The sequence below is a fragment of the Salminus brasiliensis genome, chromosome 22, assembly GCF_030463535.1.
Source record: "Salminus brasiliensis chromosome 22, fSalBra1.hap2, whole genome shotgun sequence".
Taxonomy (NCBI): domain Eukaryota; kingdom Metazoa; phylum Chordata; class Actinopteri; order Characiformes; family Bryconidae; genus Salminus; species Salminus brasiliensis.
In genome coordinates, this window is record NC_132899.1 from 30,546,839 (window position 1) to 30,568,761 (window position 21,923).

At 50.5% G+C, this 21,923-nt stretch overlaps 1 protein-coding gene across 1 annotated transcript; it reads right to left on the reverse strand.

The window, feature by feature from the left end:
- Window positions 1-1,431: 1,431 nt before the first annotated feature.
- Window positions 1,432-21,723, reverse strand: prr12a (proline rich 12a). Its single transcript, XM_072666595.1, has 15 exons — window positions 20,734-21,723; window positions 18,176-18,333; window positions 15,323-15,484; window positions 10,369-14,957; window positions 10,085-10,273; window positions 8,229-8,913; window positions 6,834-7,333; window positions 6,383-6,499; window positions 5,609-5,742; window positions 4,969-5,432; window positions 4,306-4,425; window positions 4,118-4,215; window positions 3,742-3,873; window positions 3,183-3,278; window positions 1,432-2,794 (listed from the first exon to the last, which is right to left on the reverse strand). The coding sequence occupies exons 1-15, from the start codon at window positions 20,814-20,816 to the stop codon at window positions 2,660-2,662; spliced, it is 7,662 nt and encodes a 2,553-aa protein (XP_072522696.1). The 5' UTR covers window positions 20,817-21,723; the 3' UTR covers window positions 1,432-2,659.
- Window positions 21,724-21,923: the final 200 nt, after the last annotated feature.

The following is a 21,923-nucleotide window of genomic DNA, read 5'->3' on the forward strand; positions in this document are numbered from 1 at the left end:
ATGACCAATCTTTGTATCTAATGGCTTGATATCTTATTAAACTGACTTACTATCTCATTTTAATGACTTAGTATCTCACAATGACCAATCTTTGTATCTAATGACTTGATATCTTATTAAACTGACTTACTATCTCATTTTAATGACTTAGTATCTCACAATGACCAATCTTTGTATCTAAAGACTTGATATCTTATTAAACTGACTTACTATCTCATTTTAATGACTTAGTATCTCAGTGATTCATCCTTTTGAACTGACGTAGTGTCTTACTACATTGTATCTCATAATGTGGTACCTAAAAATGAACTAGTATCTCACTTTAATTACTTAGTATCTCACAACTTGGTACCTAATTCAAAATGACTATCTCATTTTAATTACTTAGTATCTCACGACATACCTTTTTTTTAACTACACCGTATCTCATAATACCTTAATATCTTATTAAACTTACTTACTATCTCATTTTAATGACTTAGTATCTCACAGTGATTCATCCTTTTGAACTGACGTAGTCTTACTACATTGTATCTCATAATGTGGTACCTAAAATGACTAACTATCTCATTGTAATGACTTAGTATCTCACAACTTGGTACCTAATTCAAAATGACTTAGTATCTCATTTTAATTACTTAGTATCTCACAATGACAAAGTTTGTAACTGACTTAGTGGCTTTTTTACACTGTATCTAATAATGAGAGAATATCTTATTTAACTGACTTACTATCTCATAATTTGATACCTAATTAAAAATGACTCAGTATCTCATACTAAACCCTAAATCTATTGATTATCTCATTCTCAGTCGACATCTCATGACCAGTATCTCATTCTAATGCCTGAGAATCTCGTTCTAATGGCCAAGTATCTCATCAAAATGACTTCAAACGTCATGACAGTGTCCCGCTGAGATGACCCCGAATCCCCTAACGTCTCTCAGGACATGATGAGAAGCCCATAAAGGCTGAGTAGTAATCTTTTTAGAACCTGTATGATGTAGTATCTCATTTTAGTGCCTTAAGATCTCAGATGAATTACTTATGTGGTATGTGATAATGGCTGACTATCATAACGACTTGGACCATCGTCTTGGAGACAAACGAGACCAAAGGCATGCTTTCAAATCAACCAGGTTAACCCTAGAATTTTGTAGTTGGATTAAGAGACTAAGGGCTTATTTGCTGGGCTGACCTGTAGAAGACCTCGGTAGCGATAATGGCAGCATTTACTGCCTAAAGCAGTAGGAAAATAGGAATAAGGCCAGGCCCTGGCTCTGGTTTAACCACCCAGGCTAGCCAGGCCTACCCCGTTTTACCCCACGCTTCCTTACTGTCCAGTGAATTTTTAAAAAAAATGGGCAAAGTCGCCTCAACAAGAGACCAACCAAACTAAAAGCAGCATGCAAGATGATTCTTGAGGCCTAATACGCTCCTTGATTTTATTTTGTTTGTCAAATACAGGAATAGTCCATGTACAGAAGAACTGAGATCTGTGTGAAGAGCTGTACAATATTTACACAAAGGCTTTGTTTTTGAAAGAAGCACAGTATTAGATTGTTCCAAAATAATACTCATCATACAGACGAAGGACAAACAGTTAAAAACAAAACCAAAAAAACAAAAACAAAAACAATCCTCTTTAAATATTACTAATACATAATCTTTCCCTAGTGGGAAGTGAATGCTATAGTTAGCTCTTATTTTCATGTCCATCTTCTGAAGAATGCACTGAAATCTTACAGTTTTGCGTAGTTTGAAGTATACGTTTATTCATTTCCGCCTTTTTTCCCCCTCTTCTGCAGACGCCGCCTCGTCCCCCGCCTACAGGAAGACAGCTCGGAGCCCTGCAGCGGCGGCGGCGCGATTCCGACATCTGAACGCAAACGTTGCACCACCACCACCACCACCGCCGCCGCCGCCATCCCTGCGCCACTCATACGAGAAATGTCTTTTATATAAATAATAAAAATGTGTGTATTACTATAGCTCACTCGCGTCACTCGCGTCAATCACACGTAGCCTGAAAGTGTTACACCGTTACCCCACCGTGTCAGTGTTCCGGTTCTTCCTCTGACGCCGCGGCGTTTCGCTCCGAGAGCGAAAGAAGAAGAAATGCAGAATAAAACCGTTTGCAGTCTTAAAAAATAATCTGTGTAAAATTCAAAACAGTAACAGACTTCCTCCAAGCGTCGCAGCCGCCGCCGCCGCCGCCGCCGAAGCAGGTAGTCGTCAGTGAATCGAGACGCCAGAGTAACGCAACCAAACCAAAAGGCGCCAAAACCACAGTCCATTCAGTGTTCGCCTTCGGGTCGGGTTCGAGTCCCGGGCTTGAGTCCAGCTTCCTTCTCGTAACAGTCAAGAAAAAAAAAGAAAGAAAATCATCGCCCGGGGCAGGAGGGGGAGGCCGACCCACTACCATTTCCAATAATAATAAAAAAATTAAAGGGGAAAAAAGGTCACGTCTTAAGAAGCGCGTGGGTTAAAACAAGCACAGGAGAGGACGGGCGCTGGGGGGTTGTGGTCGGGGGGCGCTGAAAACAAATCCACGATACTGGTTCCACGAGAGGTCTCTGGATTCGTCCCTTCGTTTCTTCCACCGTCCTCCTCCTCCTCCCCCTTCCTTTCCGCCCCTCACCGGTTCATTTTGGCTCCTTCAGGCTTTGGCACTGAGGGTCATCAGCTCTAAGAAGGAGTTGAAAAGCGTGTCCAGCCAGCTCTGGTTGGCCATACACTGCTGAACAACCTCCTCCTGCCCGGGATCTTCTGAGGCCTGTTCGATGGTATTCGTCTAACAGAGAAAAGAAATCAAGCCACAAAAACAAAACGAACAATTGTTAGAAAAAAAACAAAAAGTTTGTGGACACCCTCTCACTCGCTACTTTAAGCTGCACACATTGTGTGTGCGTCTGCACATCTGTGTCATCGCACACACACACAGCTTGTCTAGTCCCTGTAGAGCATTGATGGACCAATTCCAAACCATCACGCTGCCTAATGCCAGGAGTGGGCTAGAGGGGTAAATAAAGCCCTCCCAGCAGCACTGAGCAAAATGGAGCAGTGGAAGAATAGCTGGGGAGTTGGTGCTTATTTATGCAACATCTCTTTTTGCTGAATGCAATCCAATTCTCACAGCAATGCTCAGTGAAAGGTTCAAGGTCTGTGAAAGGGAAACTTACCTCTTTCTTACAGATTAAGAAAGTGTGATATTTGTAATGGTGCAGAGAATGGTAAAGACTGTAGAGTCGGCACGCCTCTGCTGACAGCTTGAGGTCCTGGGAGAGGGAGGAAAGTAGAGCGCATGAGGAAAGATTCAACCCATTTAAGACCCAGTTCAAACTCAAATTGTATAATAACGGATAATAAATAAGTTGTAAATAGTCTATAAGCATTATTCTGTGTATTTTATAGCAGCATTCACTCAGAAACTCCAGAAAATGCCCCTATCCGGAGTCACTATCCTGAGTCAGGCCCCTTTTTCTCACTACGGGAAATGTTCGGCATGGTTTAGGCAAGGGGCGGAGCCTGTGTAGGGTGTGTGGGACTCGTCCCTAACGCGCCAGCTCTGTTCACGTATGGGCTCACTCCGACGTTCCCCGGACTTTGTACTGTATATCTGATCCGGACAGTTACGTACACACATACAGCTCCTCCGCCCGGAAAGCTTCGGGGGATACCGTGTGGGCCTGAAGGGTCCTTTTAGGTCTTCCAGGTCTGCCCAGGCGTGAAAGTACGCACCTGTGGTTTGGGTACACTCTTCTTGGCGCGGTTCAGGGTCTTCCGGTTGTAGCTCTCCCCACCGAGCTTCACCCTCGCTGCTCCGGAGTCAAGGGGCTCTGCTGTTAGCTGGGGGAAGGTGTGAAGGACCTCCTGTGGGGCAGGGCAGAGGGGTTGTGGAGGTTATGAAGGAGGAGTGGGCACATTCAGCACATTCAGCACAAACAGTAACGTAGCTAACAAGCAATGGAAGCTTATGGACACCAATTAGCATGGTGCTAACTTTAGCTTTCATCTCTAATAGACTTGCTTATGCTGCATCAGCCTCGTAGCGCCGGTGCAAAGCAAAGGAAGTCAAAGACCTCATCCACCATCCATGCAGAAGTCAGAGCAGTACCTGGTGCTGGGAGTTCATGCTGACTCGTTTCAGAAGCTTCCTCTTCTGCTCGCTCAGGATGCTGTCGATCTTTCGCATGGGAGGGAGGTACAGCTCATCTGAGACACACAGGGAATCAAGCGGCCCACAATTACTAAAGTCCAGGGGAAAGATTTGGGAGGAGGTTTTATACAGCGTTCGTGTCCCACCTTCAGTGTCCTCCAGCGCCTGGATCATGTCTGGATCCAGAGCTGTGCTGACCAGCATCTCCACGTAGCTTCGGTACATCTCCCGCATGGCTCGGGTGTTGAGGCCTGCTTTCACAGAGACTGCGAGAACACAACAACACGACACACACACACAGGGTTACACACCGGGAGTGACTCGATGACGATGATTTAATAGGATTGTGATGCGGCCCTGGCCAGCTAGGGGCTGAATCAGACACCTGAACTCAGTGATTAGGAGGTGTGTCCCAATACTTTTGTCCATATGACCCAAAAACTGACCATGTGTCCCAACTGCGTGAGCCGAACTGTGAGCGGCGGGTCGTTATTTATCGATCCTAATTTCTCATTAATTCACTATTACTAGTTTTTTTTATTAATAATCGTTAAATAAAATAATAAAATAAAACTAAAATATTTCTCTTTATGAATTTTTATAATTATTACTATTAGTAGCAGTAATATCAGCAGTAATATTAGGAGAAGAATTGTAAAATGACCCAATGTTTTTTTTATCATATATATGGACGACTGTGGTGGCCCAGCCCTCACTTGGGCTGCTGAGCTCCTCCCTAATGCGCCCCACCTGGAGGCGATCAGGAGAGTGTGCTATAAGATCCACACCAGCTTCAGCCTGGCACTTACTCTCTTCCTCGCTGGCTGAGGAGTCGGACTCGGATGATGAGGGAACTTCAGGCACCTTCAGCCACTTCCTCCTCTTCTTGGGTGGAGGTTCTGCTTTCACCCTCATTGGCTGCTGATGCTGCTGCTGCTGCTGTTTCACGGAGCGCTCCGTCTTCCTCTCCGCCGCTGCAGCCCTTTTCTCCTCCTTCACCTTCCCTCGCTCCGCCGAGCGCTTCTCCGCCCTTTGCGGCACCGGAGCAGGAGGAGGAGGCGCCGGCGTTTTCTTCTCCTTCTCTTTCTCCTTCCTCTCGTCTCGCTCCTTCACCTTGGCCCCGCGCTCCTTCTCCTGCTGCTCCTTCACCCGGACGTTGTTCTTCTCTCTGGCCTCGCGCTGCTCTTTCTCCTTCTCGTCTCGCGGCGCGGCGCGGGGTGGGGTCTGGTTGTTGGGAGGCGGGGCGATCTTCTGGACCGACTGCGACTGGCGCCTGAGCAGACGACGTGGAGACGTGGAGGCAGGAGAAAGGAGAGAAAAGGGACGAAGAGGGAGAAGAGATGAAGGATTACTGAGCCGTGCGTTTATTTAACGGAGGCATTCGTTCATCAGTCCTGGGGACAGTTTTGTGACGGACAGCTTAAAGAACTGCCGCTGAGGCTGAGGTACCTGAGAGCTGCGGAGGGTCTGTGCCAGGGCTTGCGGGAGCACACTCTTACGTAGTCCTTCTTGTTGACGTTCTCCAGGAACTTCACGTAGAGCCGCTGGTACCGTTTCTTAGCGTCGCCAAAATAGCCGAGATACTGAGGGGGGACACAACAGACAAAATGAGTCACATGACCTGTTGAAACTGTCAAAGAGTCTTAAAGAAAAACTGAATCTACACTATGTGACAAAAGTATTGGGACAGCTGTCAATTCCTTGTTTCCTCTGACTAAAAAGAGTCTATCCTACTTCTGGGTGGAGTAACTGCCTATCCTACCACCACTGCTCCACAGCTCAATGCCCCCCTCTAGCCCACGCCTGCCATTAGGCAAGCATGGTGCCTAACAGGTTCATGTTTGGTCCTATTCTGTTGGCGGTACTAACAGACTAATAGACAAGCTGTGTGTAGCCAAGCTCACTCATTTGAACAGGGTGTCCACAAACTTTTGGCCAGATAGTGTTGGTCACTAAAAAAAAGCTTTGCTCTCTCTCTAAACGTGCGTAATTCGAGCCTCGGTTAGCTGGCAGCTACGAGCCGGCTACGGGTCCAAACTGCCCGTCACTCGACTTCGTAACAGCAGCAGCGCTGTGCTGTGTCTGATGCTCGGTGGCTCTGTAGCTGAGCCAGGACGTTGGAGCTGAGACGATCCCAGTAATGTCTCGGGTTAGAAGTGTGACCAGGCCCAGGCTACGATACCCTGCGGTGGGGACAGTAACAGGTCGTGCTTTAGGACTCACGTTACTGGTGGCACAGAACTGCCTCTGTCCATCTTTGATCTCTGGCGCGAACTTCTGCAGGAGGGCTTTCTGAACACGCCAGATGGGAGGGGGCTCCCGGCCTGTCTGCAGCGCCATCTGGGAAGAGGCAAAAGGGGAAAAACAGAATGACTTATTGTGATTGTGGACGAGCAAAGCATTGAGCCACACACACACACACACACACACACATACACACTACTGTATACATGGTGAACCAGCAAACAATAGATCCCCCTGACTTTCATTCATTAGGATGGCTTCTATAATCTACTCCAGCAGCAGCTGGATCCCATTAGGGCTGCCACTAACGGCCTATTTTTCAGACATAATTACACGATTATATTGGGACCATGGATCCTGATAAATGGACCAATAGAAATGCTCCATAAAAAGTGGATCTTTAAAAAAACAGGATGGTAGCGACGTGCACCTTAAGTGTCCTGATGTCCTCTATCCGCACCACGAACTCGTCCCTCTCCCTGAAAATGCCCTCTCCGCCGCTCTCGCTCTCGTCCTCGTCAGTGTCTCCCGTGACGGCGGCGCCCCTCTGTTTCTGCGCCAGGTGCAGCGGCAGGATCTGAGGGGCTGGGGGCTCCTCCGGGGAGGAGGGAGCTGGAGCCTGCTGAGGAGGAGGTGGAGGAGGGCTGGGTGGTGGAGGACTGGAGGATGGTGGAGAGGTGGCCGGAGGGGCGGGCGGGGGGGAGAGGACGGGTAAGGACGGAGCGAGGGGGCTGTATGGAGGAGGAGAGTTCGGCGGCGGAGGCTTCTGCAGGGGAGACGGGTTGTCCTCCAGCTGAGGGAGGGGAGACGGAAGGGAGAGAGGAGGAAGAGGAGGTGGGGATGGGGAAGAGGAAGGGGCAGGGGAAGATGGGAAGAGCGGTGGAAGCTGGGAAGACGGGGCTGCTGCTTGAGGAGCTTCTTTAGGGGAGTCTGCAACAGAAAAGAACAATATTTGTTCGTTGACCCTCCTGATAACCAGCAGCTGATTGGCTCTTTTTGTTGAGGGGCGGGACTTTATTCATAACAGTCGTCCACGCCTAGAGAACAAAAACACTCCCCATACTGGAGTTCAAGTCAAACATGAATGAGAGCTCTCTTCAAACACCCGACATACCGATAAAGTCCCGCCCCTAAACAAAAAAGCTCCAATCAGAATGTCAAATTCAGCTTCAAGAGCTCAGACACCTGAACTGATAAACGCCACACTGACCTAATTCGGACACTTCGGCTTCAGCATCCTTGGCTTTTATTATTATTATTATTATTATTATTATTTTGAAGATATTTTTAATTGTCCTTGGCTGGCGTAGCGGCAGCAGCAGCAGCGCCCTCTTGTGGCGGCTGTGAAATTCTGATCTGGCTGATCGGACTGAGCTGCGCTGCCACTAGGGCTGGGCGATATAGTAAAAATATCCCATCACCATACACAATATTCATCACGACAGATTCTTAAAAGCTACTATTCAGGTCTATCCACTATCCCGTACTGGATACAGTGACACTTCGTCTAATTAACCCAGTCTAATTACACTGTTGGTAATGAAACTTGCAGCAGGTCAGTGCTCTCTTTAAGCACTGACGATATCCTCTGTGTATCACGATACGATAAAATTTGTATCGGATATGTATCGGATTTCAAATCGGACCTAGAAATGCCAGATTCAGTGTGTTTTGACTCGGATTTCGGAAGAGATCGGATTTGGGCACCTTCTCCCAGCTGTGTGAACGCAGCCTAAACAGCTTCCCACTGGATCCCACTTTCTTAAGGGACTATATCATGGTGTCCTGAACTGAAGCCCACTGACTTCCAGCCCGTCGTCCTTACCTCCTACTTTGGGAACGGTCAGCAGTTCCATTTCTGGCTCCTTCTCCTCCGCCTCTTTGTCCTGCTCCTCGTCTTCCTCATCCTCCTTCATCTTCTCCTCCTCTTCCATCTCCTCGTCCTGCTCTTCCCTCGGCAGTACCGGAGACTCCATGGACAGCGGCGGAGGCTGAGTGTGCATGTGCGCTGCGGTTTGCTGCGGGCTAAGGGCGGGCGGCGCTTGTGTTGGTGTCAGCGGCGCCTGGGGAGGCGGTGGAGGAGGAGGAGGAGGTGGAGGGAGCGAGGGAGGCTGCATCGTGGAGGTGCTGAGCTGTGGCGTGTCGTACAGGGCGGAGATGGCCGAGGAGATGCTCTTCTGCAGGTCCTGGTTCTTTCCCACCGAGTCCTCTTCATCCGAAGAGAAGGATGGAAGTGTCTCCAGGTTTCGCTTCAGCTCCTCATCCAAGCGCTTGCAAGGGCTTGGGCATCCACCCAGCGTCAGACCTCCGTCGCCTTCGCCGTCCCCGTAGGCGGACGGGGCTGCGGGGGCCGGCGGAGGCGGTGGCTGAGGGGATATGGGACGGATACCTCCACTTTTCCCCGGAGACGAATCGCCGTTCCCAGAGCTGCTGCCTGACCTTTTCCCAGACTTCAGAAAATCCAAGAAGGAAGCCACGAAGCCGGTCTTCTCAGACTCCTTTTCTTCCATCTAGGGAGGAAGACAGCAGAAGATGAGCAGGACCTTTAGCTACAGACCTTTAGCTACAGTCTGTCCCTGCCTCCAACACAACTGGTCCAACTAACGTCTACCATCTCCCGACCCTCATTAGACCCTGCTGAGAAACCAGCCACAACCCCTACTCCTACTCAGACTGTGTGAAGAGTTGAATGCTAATCTTGCTATGGTCCACACGGGAAGCGGCAGGAAGTCAGCATTACGAGACTTGGATTGGGGGGGGGGGGGTCTGATGTCTGATCAGACCCTGATTGTCTGATTATGTTCCATCTGATATATTATTATCTGATGATAAAATACTGTGATTTGGTGTGTTTATTAGAGTCAATTAACAGCACGTCTTATCTACGTTGTGGGGCTGTATTATTTATACAAACACAAAGATGGGATCGGAAGTGACAGATAGTCAGCATTATGAGACTCGGATCGGACAGGGGGGTTAGAAAACCTAGCTAACTGCAGTGTTTTAAAAGTACTGAGAGCTGAATGGTCCAGCCATTTAAGAAAAGGTGCTATCAAACTAAATAAAGAGTCAGCATTAAAGTACTGAGAGCTAAATGTTCAGGGAGTCACTTAGGAAAAGTTGCTAGTTTATAATGTCTGATTATGTTACATCTGATTGTATTATTATCAGATTATGAAACACAGTGATTTGCTGTGTTTACTAGTGTTATTAGTAACAGCAGGTCTTACCCAAGTTGTGGGGCTGTATTATATATACACAAACACAAAGATCAAATCGGATCGGTATCGGACAACAATCAGCTTTAGGGTACTCGGATCAGATGGGGGGGGGCAATTAAGCTGGTTTAAGACATTGGACTGGGGGTCCTAGGTCACTACAGCGTTTTAAAAGTACTGAGAGCTGAATGGTCCTAAACTAAATAAATCAATGTCTGATTATGTTACATCTGATTATATTATTATCTGATTACAAAAATATTGCGACTTGCTGGTGTTTACTAGTGTTAATTAACTGCATGTTTCATCTAAGGGGCTTGAGGGGCTGTATTATTTATACAAACACAAAGATGGGATCGGAATCGGTTGATAGTCAGCATTACGAGACTTAGATTGGACTGGGCAATTAAGCTGGTTTAAGACGCCTCCTGAAGAATAGTAGTAGTACAGAATAAATTCCAACCTCTTGAGTTTTGGACTTGTTCTTGTCTTGAGGTCTGCTGATATCAGGCACTCCTGGTGTCCCTGGGCTCAAACCCAAAGAAGGAGCTGAGCCCACGGAACCGTCCGAGAGGGCTGGGTCGGTACCAGATAAAGAATCTGTCCGCAACAGGGCATCAGACGATGACATGGTACCCATAGGAAGCTTGATCTACAAAGATAAACACAGGATTTCCATTAAACTCACACTCGCGTCACACTGGCATGCGTAACTCTTACACGGTGCTTGTTCTCTCTGCAACCTACCTTGATAGGCTTGATGGGCTCTTGGTGCTGTTGGGGCTGGTGGTGCATTGGCTGTTGCTGCATATGCTGTTGGTATAGCTGACCCTGGTCCTTGTTGGCCGCGTCCAAGTCCATCATCGATTCGTCTCGCCTGCCTCTCCCTCGTCCTCTGCCCCGTCCCCTGCCTCTCTCGGGCACATATGCTGTTCCACACTCTCCCATCATGCCCCTGGAGTGGTGAGGCTCGGGCAAAGGGCGTATGCGAGGGCGGCCGCGGGGCCTTGGGGGTCCCTCCCGTTTGGGCTTGGTCGGCTTCCTGCCTCTCTTTTTGGGTCCGTCATGGGGCAGTAATTGTGGAGGTGGGCCGAGAGAAGGATATCCAAAATCCAAGTCACCCATTAGAGGGCTCATAGTTCCACCAGACTTCCGACAGCTGGACACAAGGTCCGGGATCAGGTCGGGAAGCCTTCGGCTGTTCAGTCGGATGTCAGCAGGAACATCGGCCTTGTCCTCGTCGTCCTCAAACTCGTACTCCTGTGCGTAGCTCTTTTTAGGAAGGGAATTCGGATCGGGTCTCTCCTTGAGCAAGTGGAAGGAGCTGGACTTCAAGAGCTTCTTGGGACGGGACGAGCAGAAAATCGGTGAGGTGAGGCCTCCAGATCCAGTCCCAGAACTTCCAGAACCTCCCAGCTTGGCACCAGAACCTTCCCCAACATTCCCAGCATTCCCCATGGCCAGATTGGGTGGCTGAGACTGGATCAGCCCGAGCTGCTCCGTATTGACGGTCGATGGGAGCTCATGGGTCTTCAAGGAGTCGAGGTCCAGATGCATGGTTCCATTGTCAGGCTCGGAGAGGTCATGGCAATACTGCCCATAATCCTGTTCGCCGTGGTGGCCAAGCATGTCGTAGCTTGCCCCTGTATCATCTCCTCCACCCTCTGCAGCTGACTTCATGCCATCCATGCCTTCTTGTCCTGACTGAGACTGGGCAACTCCATCCTGTCCCTGCCCTGATCCTCCGGGACAGCTGGACTTGTATTCCTCCGGGCAGAACATGTCCTCCATTCCGGGAAAGAAGGAACGGTCTTCGTCTGGGAGCAGAGAGTCCGGGAAACAGATGGATGTTAGCGGAACGAACCTCTGGCTCTGCTGGGCCTGATTCTGATTCTGGCTGGACTTCACGGCTGAGTTCCTAGCGTCAAAGTGATGGTCTGCCTGGTGCTGCTGGTCAAGCTGAGCTTGAGGAAGCTGAGAGGAGTGGGGAGGATGAGGCTGCTCTTGCTGCTGTGCCGCTGCAGAGGCCGACTGAGAAGCAAGGTGATGATGGCTCTGCTGAGCAGGATGCTGCGGGTGAGCGTGCTGGTGGTGGGAGTTGGGGTGCTGGGGAGCTTGAGTGGGTTGTTGTGGCTGATGGTGATGGTGGGATAGGTGATGTCCATGGGATGCGGTGGATAAGCCCAGATCTGGCTCGGAGAGATACGAGTGTAGCTCTGAGGGGTGGTGCTGTGAAGAATGGTGGGATGCAAGTCTCTGCTGATCCTGTGACCGGTGTCTCTCCACGCTTGCTGCAGAGCCACCTCCAGAGTTTCCTCGGCCTCCCTCGTTTCCTGCCCTGTCGTCCACCATCCCTCCCTCCTGGCTGGAGGTTCGGGAAAGAGAGCGCTCGAGCATGTCCAGAGAAGACACCGCGGTAGATTTGGCGTGGTTCTGGTCCTGCTGCTGGGAACTACGACCATAGTGACCTGCGGCTTCCAGGGCTTGGGTCTGCAGCTGAAGCTGGAGCTGAGATGCCTGCGGCTGGGTGTGGGCCTCCGCCGCTGTAACTCCACTGGCTGCTTCCATCAAAGCCTGCTGGCTGACAGGGTGTTGCTGCTGCTGCTGAGGGTCCATTTTGGTGCGGGTGGTGTGGGACAGCACCGACTGCAGAAGATGAGGAGGCTGGCGAGACTGGTCTGTTGGAGAGTCCATTAGAGTCTGGGACTGAGACTGACGCTGCTGCTGCTGTTGTTGCTGCTGCTGCTGCTGCTGCTGTTGGTGCTGTTGCTGATGAGACTGATGATGTTGTGGGGTTGGCTGCTGCGGATGTGCCTGTTGGTGTTGGTGGTGATGCTGCTGCAGATCGGGTGTCTTGCGAATGTAAGCCATGTCTGCAGAATCCTGCGGCTTCTTCTGAAGATCCATGTGGGAGTGAGCATGCAGGTGAGAATGCGTCGGCGTGTGAGGAGTGTGCTGATGGTGAGAGGAGGGATGCTGGGGAATGGAGTGCTGGGAATAAGGGTCACCCCGACCATAATGGACGACTGAGCCCATTGAGTCATGGTGATGATGGGGATGGGAATGGGTTTGATCGGTGCTCCCTCGTCCTCCTCCTTCTGTCACAGTTCTGTTGCTCTTCTGTTGCTGCTGCTGTTGTTGATGTTTGTGTTGTTGTTGTTGCTGCTGTTGTTGTTGTTGATGCTGCTGCTGCTGCTGTTGTTGATGATGCTGCTGCTGCTGTTGCTGCTGCTGCTGCTGCTGTTTCTTTAGGGACATCTCCAACTGACTGTCCAGACCTGCTCCACTCCCTGCTCCAGACACCGCAGCGTTAGAGGTGGCACTGTGAGTTCGAATAACGCTCTGAAGATGGTATCGCTCTTCGGAGCTCTTGCTCATCTCGTTAAACAGCCCCTTGTTTCCATCTTGGGGTGAAAGAACCGGGGGCTGCTGGGTTGGCTGCGCGGAATGATGGCTTTGAGGGGCGTGATGATGGGACGCTTGAGGAGTAGGACTTTGCGCCTGAAGCAGATGCTGGATGAGGAAGTCGTCATCGTCGTCGTCATCCTGTTGTGGCCGGGACTCGTTTACGCCAAGCATGCTGGCATCAGATTTCGTTTTCTGAGACGCAGAGGGGTGGTAGGGTTGTGATCGGGCTCCCCGGGTGTCTGGGAAACCCTGCGGGGAGGGTAAGAAGGACGGGGAGAGAACAGAGGACAGGTATTTGTTGGATCCTGTTCCAACAGGCGACTGAGCAGGCCGAGAGGGAGCTGGAGAGTGCAGGCCCGGGCGGATGATTCCAGAGTTGCCAGACGGAGACGGGCTGGAATCTGGGATGTGGTAGGAACCCCCTCCTCCTCCACCTCCCCCAACACTACCTCCACCTCCTGTGCCGGTACTAGCGCCATTGCTACTCCCACCAGCTGTTCCCCCGCTCGCCCCTGAACGCAAGAGTGCAGGAGAGTGCCCTGAGGCAGCATAGCCCATTGAGGGGCTCCCAGCTCCCCCCAGAGAAGGAGGCAGTGACCCATAACCTGAATCTGCCCCATATACCGATTCTGCTGAAAACGATTGGCTCCCCAGACTTCCATACCCTTTCGCAACCCCAGACGTCCTGGCAGAAGGTAGGTCGTGTGTCTGTGGGGAACTGAATCCTCCATAGGACTGAGATAAGTGTGATGCAGGGGGCTGGCTTGGAGAGAAGGACTGAGGCTGCTGCTGGGGAGGGGTCTGGCCTGTCAGACTGCTGGATGACTTGACTGGAGCCACAGGGGAGCCATAGCCTGAGAGGCAAGCTTTGGGGAGGGTCTGCTGGGAGGAGTTCGAAGTGCTAGGAGGGGGCTGCGAGTGCGTTTGCGGGGGATGAGGCACGGACTGGGTCGGCGGCTGCTGCCGAGAGGACGCGGACGCAGAGCTAGAGGTTGGAATGGAGTTAGATTGGCGAGCGCCAGCCGATGCTGAGGAGGAAGAGGATGATGAGGACGAAGACGAGGCAGAGGATGCAGAAGGGGGTGTGTGAGGGGTTCTGGAGGAGGATCCAGAGCCGGACGAAGAATAGCCACTACTGGAACTGCTTTTTGACCCCTTCCCTGGCCCACCGGAAGATGAGGACGAGGAAGATCCATAAGAGGGCTGGATGATGGGTCGGTACTGCTCTGTTCTGGGCGAAGGCTTGTGGTCAGACGAAGGGCTGTGCTCCCCGAGAGGGCTGCAGGAGAGGCCAGCATGACGAGGATGAGGGGCCTGCTGATATCCAGACACCCCACAGCTGAGGTAGTGCTGGAGGGGGTGAGGTGTGGAGGCAGGAGCCTGCGCTGGCGAGGGTCGCTGGTAGTGCTTAATGACGCTGTCTTGTCGCGGTACCGTTCGCTCCTGGGAGCTTGGCTGAGGGGGAGCAGGGGTAGAAGAAAACACAGACGCGCTGTACAACTGGGAGGACTGGTCCTGAAGCTGCGAGGACAGCAAATTAAACTGGTGAGACTGCAGATGGCGGGCAGAAGCTGAAGCCGCAGAGGAAGCTTGGGCGGACGTGACGCCACTGCCGCCACTAGGATCGTGGCTCCCGCGGTAAGCTGCGGCGGCACCTTGAGACGACAACAGGCGGTCAAAGCCCAGACCTGACTGAGAGGGCGTCTTGATGTGCAGCAAGGGGTCGTGGGGAGACAGCAGGCCGTTGGACGTGGGGCTGAAAGTTGGAGTGTCCTGTAGAGAGAGTGAGGGAGTCACCCCAGGAAACGAGCGCCCAGAGAAGGAAGCTGGGTGTTGATAGGCTGATAAGGCAGAGGATGACGGGAACGACCCAGAACCAGGGAGGGCACCGGAGATGAAAAGCTCTGCAGGGGCGGGCGTGTGCATCGCTAAAGGGTGATAAAAGGAGACAAAAGAGGGAGATCAAACAATAAACTGATTAGAATTTATTATTTATAAGCAATAAGCACTAAATAAATCAATCAATCAATCAATCAGTAACAGGGTGAGCTAAGAATAATATATGAAGAATGTGCATTTAGAGCATAGAATAATCAGTGGGATAATTAACATTTACTAATGTGTGCCTTTCAAGTGGTTGCTATGGCAACAGTGCGCTGGCTGACGGGCCTTAAAATCTTTAGTGACGCCTGCGATATTTTGCCCAGATCTGCTGAGAATTTGCCGTCTTCCTCGCTGCAAGAGAGCGAGCGAGCGAGCGAGCACATACACACCCCACTGCCTCAGAGCTTACCAGTCTGCCAAGATGGAGTGCGGAACTGGGAGAGGAGAGAGGAGGCGGAGGGTGGTGGCTGAGGACCCCGAGACTCCAGGGCCGAGATAAGGTTCATAACAGATGGGTCTGGACCTGAGGGACTTGCATGGTGTAGCCCGGCATCGAAAAGTCCGGACAAGCCTGTGAGTCAGAACACAAATTACAAATGTTACATGAGCACATAATGAGGAACCTGAACAACAGCCCATTACAGCAGCCCATTTCCGTGTACGTCTGGTGGTGGTCTGGTACAGACGTGCAGCGATGAGTACCCCCTGTCCCTTGCACCTCTTCCCGGTGGTTCCTGGCCAAAAACGATGGGCGGTTTTACCAGAGCTTAAGAAACCTGAAGAAACATCTCCAGTTCTGACTGAAAAGCTGGGTAGCTTCTAGAGCTACTCTGTGTTTGTCCTGGAATACCCCTGGAATGCCTGGCTGTTTAGGTGTTCTCCCAGCTTCAGCACACATGATCCCAGCAATCATCTAATTTACGAGCTTCCTAAGCTACGTGGGTGAGCTGGAGCAGGAAAAACACTCAAAAGTGCTGGGCGAGAGCCAGGGCTGAGAATCGTAGGAATACACCAATTACCTATAATCTCCTATTACATATGCTACTACTGCACCCTCCTCAGCTGCCTCCTAGGTTTGGCTGACAAGCTACTGACAAGCTACTACGGCTAGTTTTATTTTTTTCGTAGCAACTAAAACAGCTGCTCCTGACCTGTGGTCAGAAATATCTGAGATCATATCTCATGGGAGATCCGTTTAAGTAGCCGATGCCCCTCATTGTTCGCTAATCAGACGTTAATCGGACGCAACAGAGCAGGAAAAGCACGAAACAACGGGCAAGTGTCTCGTGTGCAGACCGATCTGGCTCTGGGCTTCAGGACGTTTGAACATATTCCAGAGTCAGATCTGTAATCTCATAATCTGCTGGTTTATGTGGGATGTGAGATTCACGGATTAAAAAAAAAACGTCTGCAGGAAGAAGAAATGCGTCTGAAAGCTTCGCACCAAAACCAACAGGCACAGACAGAGCGCTGCATTCTGCCCGGCTGCTCAGCCTGGCAGGGCTTTGGCAAATAAAAGAAAAATGGCGCTACTGGTGTTCTGTAGAATAAGAGATTATTAGTGTTATTAACACGTTATAGATAGTAAATAGGTAATAAAGTCCTAACGCTACGCCCTTAATGCCGTTGCCTACTTTTACCCAACTAAACAGAACGACAGAAGCCATGACTGAAGCTCATCTCGTTCAAACGGAGCTTGTCAGCGAAACCTTCAGCAGACTACTCTGGACGGTGCTCGCCGGCAGACCTGTGGATCAGTCAACCATCAGCAAACGAACAGAAGCAGAAGGAGCTGAACCACTGACTGTATATATGATCTTTACATTAATTGTGGGAGGAGCTTAACCACTGACTGTATATATGATCTTTACATTAATTGTGGGAGGAGCTTAACCACTGACTGTATATATGATCTTTACATTAATTGTGGGAGGAGCTTAACCACTGACTGTATATATGATCTTTACATTAATTGTGGGAGGAGCTTAACCACTGACTGTATATATGATCTTTACATTAATTGTGGGAGGAGCTTAACCACTGACTGTATATATGATCTTTACATTAATTGTGGGAGGAGCTTAACCGCTGACTGTATATATGATCTATACAATAATTGTGGGAGGAGCTTAACCGCTGACTGTACATATGACCTATGTGACCTATACAGTGTTTGCAGGAGGCGCTGAACCACTGACTGTATATATGACCTATACATTAATTGTGGGAGGAGCTTAACCACTGACTGTATATATGATTTATACATTAATTGTGGGAGGAGCTTAACCACTGACTGTATATATGATCTAAACATTAATTGTGGGAGGAGCATGAACGCTGACTGTACATACGACCTATGTGACCTATACAGTGTTTGCAGGAGGCGCTAAACCACTGTTAGTATATATACCCTATACATTAATTAGGGGAGGAGCTGATTTATTGAGTGTATATATGATCTATACAATAATTGGGGGAGGAGCTGATCTATTGAGAGTATATATGATCTATGCAATAATTGGGGGAGGAGCTGATCTATTGAGTGTATATATGATCTATACATTAATTAGGGGAGGAGCTGATCTATTGAGTGTATATATGATCTATACATTAATTAGGGGAGGAGCTGAACCACTGACTGTATATATGATCTATATAGTCATTGGGTAGGAGCTGAACCACTGACTGTATATATGATCTATACATTAATTAGGGGAGGAGCTGATCTATTGAGTGTATATATGATCTATACATTAATTGGGGGAGGAGCTGAACCACTGACTGTATATATGATCTATATAGTCATTGGGGAGGAGCTGACCCACTGACTGTATATATGATGACTATATCTATCTATCTATCTATATATATATCTATATATACACACCTCAGCACCTTATCCCCACCCCACACGTTCAGTACTGAGTGCTGTGTTGGCGTCTGTTTACTGTGTCTGTTGTGTTTATGGTATTCACTGCGTTGTTCTGGTTCCATGTTTGCACATTTGTGTATCTGTACTGTACTGTTTCTGTTCCTTGTTCCGCCGTGGAGGTCCTGGAGGACCGTAATCTCGCTCCACTTGTACACTTGTGAGGAAACGTGCTGTTCTTCTACTACTAAAAGAAACTGAACGATTAACTGAACTACTGACCTTACACATATACGCTACACTCAGACACTGGGAGATCACAGGGTTTTCATGGGCAGGTGAACAGGTAACAGTGCCTTCATCACAACTGATCTTTAAGAAAGTGTCACTCACTCAGACTCCTTCCGGCTGCCCCCCACGCCCCACCCTGTCCAGAGCTGCCAGGGTGGTGATTGGTTGCATAACCCTGTAGGGGGTGAGGAGTGGCGTACGCTTGGCGATGGAGGAGCTCCGATTCTGGATGTGACGATCTGGCGCTGCCGTACACCAAACTGACAAACGAGAGGGCAGAGGAGAGAGAACTGTCAACACACCAACGGAAAGTCAGCAATCTCCACATTTTGGCTTCGAACGGTTCTGAAACCCATCCGTAATGTAGGGTGGAGGGATACATGCAGGACGTTCCTAGGCAAACTAGTCCCCGAAATCTTTTCCCAGTGGTATTGGTATATTGGATGTTGGAGTCAGGGCACCAGCACTGTGTAGAAGTCGTCCATATTCCTCTACCATGACCCACCGAATCATCTCTTAACTATGCAGGAATTTCGAAAAACTGGTGGAATCCCCCTTTTAGCGATGTTACCGAATCCAGCAAATTGACCCCCCCCACCACACACACACACAAATGATCATCCCTAAACAGGTCAGTCCGATCGCCAGCTGTCTGTGGCTGCAAAGCAAATAGGGCCTAAAAGGGAAAGTCAGGCAACTATGATAAGTCCGAACTGTTTACGGTGATGGGACGGGAGGGAGCCAGACGTCTTAAGAGGACTCCCCCCGCAGAAGACCACCAAATATGGATATGAATAAAACCGCCTGATGCCTGAGACACTTTTAAGACTTCGGGAAGTTTTGGGATGATTAAAAAAAAAAACATTCCTGGTGGAGGGATACATGCAAAAAAAAAAATATATATATATATAAATATAGTCCCCATGTAAAGAGGCGTGTAGGTCCGCTGCTGGATTTGGATAATCAATAAATCTGGCGTATTTTAAACGTGCTATGCTTCTCTGCTTCAACTTCCAGGTTGGGTTGGTGAAGGAACTGCAGAACCGTCCCCCCTAAACTATGCAGGAATTCTGCAAAAGTGGTGGGATTCCCCTTCCAGTACAGTAACGGGATACAGCCAAGAAGGTGGCTTCATTTTCTGCCCCATGCCATATTTCACCCCCCAGCAGGTCCACGGCCTCGGAGGTGTGCTGCAGTCGGCCGTCTCCACCGCAGACCTATTACATGATAATTACAGCAGCATGTAAAGCAGCAGAGCAGCAAAGGGGGGAAAGGGATGGCAAGTCATGGCGGCAGCCTTCTTCTTCATCTCCATTCCTCCATGACCTGGATCCAGCCTGAATCAGGCTGCTGATTTCTCCCCCTTCTGCAGGACATGGAGGAGGGGAGGGGAGGGGAGGGGGGGGTTAAGCAGCCCTGCTCGTCCATTTCTGCGGCATATGAGTTATTAATAAACCGTATAATCGTTTGTTTTTCAGTGAAAAACTTAAAACTGAACCCCTGCAGGAACAGAAGGAGCCCAGGTAGCGCTGGCTGGCGGCTAGCAGCTCCTAGCATCAGCTAGGCTTGTTTAGCGGCGTGGCGCTGAGGAGGAGGAGGAGGAGGAGGAGGAGGAGGGGGGGGGGGGGGGATGATCCAAAAATCTGAAGCTAAACTTAATAAGTTTGGACTGAAAACCTCTTAAAAATACCCCGTTTGAGTCTCGTGTGAGCTGCGAAAGCCCGCACTACCGCTAAGGCTGGGGCTTGGCTGCTGTTCTCGGCGCCTCACGGCCAGGCCTATATGCGACACTGGCCACCATTAGCTAGCTAGCTACAGCTAGCCCCGTTAGCCCCGTTAGCCAGCCGGCTAGCTAACGTCAGTGACCGAGGCCTTGCTGGGGTCCTCTCGCCCCTGTTTCCTCAGGGTTTTTGGAGCCAGGGCGGTTTATTAAACGCGCTGAGGCTCGAGTGGGAGGCTGGGGGGTATTTGATGGGGTTATTTGAGTGGTTTAGTCTAAGCCGCGGTAGCATTAGCGCAGCTAGCTTAGCCTCGCTGTGACATTTTTATGGCTGCTGGTGTTTGGAGACGGAGCTGCTTGTCCTCTTCCTCCTCCTCCTCCTCCTCCTCTTCCTCAGAGACACGTTTATTTAATGGATTTCATACATATTATTATTATCCACGGGGTTTCTTCAGGACTGAAATCGCTGGCATCAAGACATCAATACCCCGCCCCCATCTTTTCTCTTCCCTCTCCTCCTCCTCCACCTCCTCCACCTCCCTCTCCTCCACCCCATCTTTCCCCTCGGTAGACCCCCTCACCAACCCGCACATTAGTCTGTCAATCACATTCCTCGCATTTCCAACCTGAAGACCCCCTTCCTCTGCTTATCTGAATAACAAATACGACCCCCCCCCCTCCCCCCCTCTCCCCCCCCCAGTCCCATCCCGTCCCGTCCACCTTCCTCTGCGTCTTAAAAAATAAATAAAGCCCGCTTATGACATCCTACGCAAACGCCTCGTCAGAGACAGGAGAATGGGCACGACCCCCCCCCCCCCCCCACACCTCCACCTCCACCCCCTCCAGTCCATCACCTCCACCTCCAGGACACCTCCTCTCCCCGCCTCTCCTCTCCTCACCTCTGCCCGGCCTAAAGGCGCAGAACCCCCGCATGCCTCACCTCGCTTTCGCGGATCTCTCGTAGCTCCATCCGGCTCCGGCGCCCAGATCTCCGAAGCCTGCTCCCGGGTAATTTCTGTCCATTTCTCGAGGAAAAAACGGGGTCGAAATAAAAATAATAATAATAAAAAAATAAAAATGATAAAATTAAAAATTAAAATAAAAAATAAAGAGCAGCCGGATCCAGGTGCTAGTCGCTGCTACTCATCCTCCCCTGGTGATCCTCGGGTAGTGAAGGAGCCAATAGGAGTGAAAAGCAGCATATTGGAGAAAAGAGAGAGAGAGAGAGAGAGAGAGGGGGGGGGGGGGGGGGGGGCGCTCAGCGACCACCTCCAAAAAAAGGAGAAAAACACCCTCACCTCCTTTTCAGGTTCAGAATCAGAGTAATTAAAGCCATGCCGGCGGCAACGCTAACGATTAACCCCGGATACAAGCATCCCCCGGCGGGCCCCGAGCTGTGCCCGTGCCCGCTCCCCCGCTCCCCCGCTCGCGCTCTCCCGCTCGCTCCCTCCGCTCGGGCCACTTCAGTGGGGAGGATAATAACAGCGGCGCGCGCTGATGGCCGCCCGGACGGCGCTGATCTCACCACACTCCCCCTAAAACGCGCTGACCGCCGAGAGCCGCCGCGAGCCGCCGAGAGCAGAGCGGCGAGAGAAGCGAAGGGAAACCCGGCCTCTCTCCGCACGCAGCCCCGCTCCCCCAGCCCAGCCTCCTGCCTGTTAGCAGCGAGCTAGCTCTCCGTCTGTCGACGCATCAAAATAAGACGGAGCCGCGGCTCGGTTTCCGCTCCGGTTCGGTCCCCCCGCGCCCTGCTCGCCCCACACGACCTTGTCGACTCGGTTCGGACGCTCGGCTAAAAAGCCCTCGGACCCGAGGTCGGGGATCCGCGGCGGTTCGGCGGGACGCTCAGCACCGAGGCCTCCGCTTTTTCATAATATTACTCATTTTCCCCTCCAAGACGCCATGTTTGAAGGCGGCTCTGTGTGCGTGTTCCTCCTCCTCCTCCTCCTCCTCCTCCTCCTCCCGCTCACACTCACGCGCGCTCTTCTGCCTGACTACCGTCGCTAAGGGGCTTATTTAAGCCATGTTTGTTTGTTTGTTTGTTTTTTACAGTAAATTTTACATTAAAAGCGTTTAAAACTGTTTAAAACAGTAATAAAATAAATAATAATAATAACAACAACAAAATCT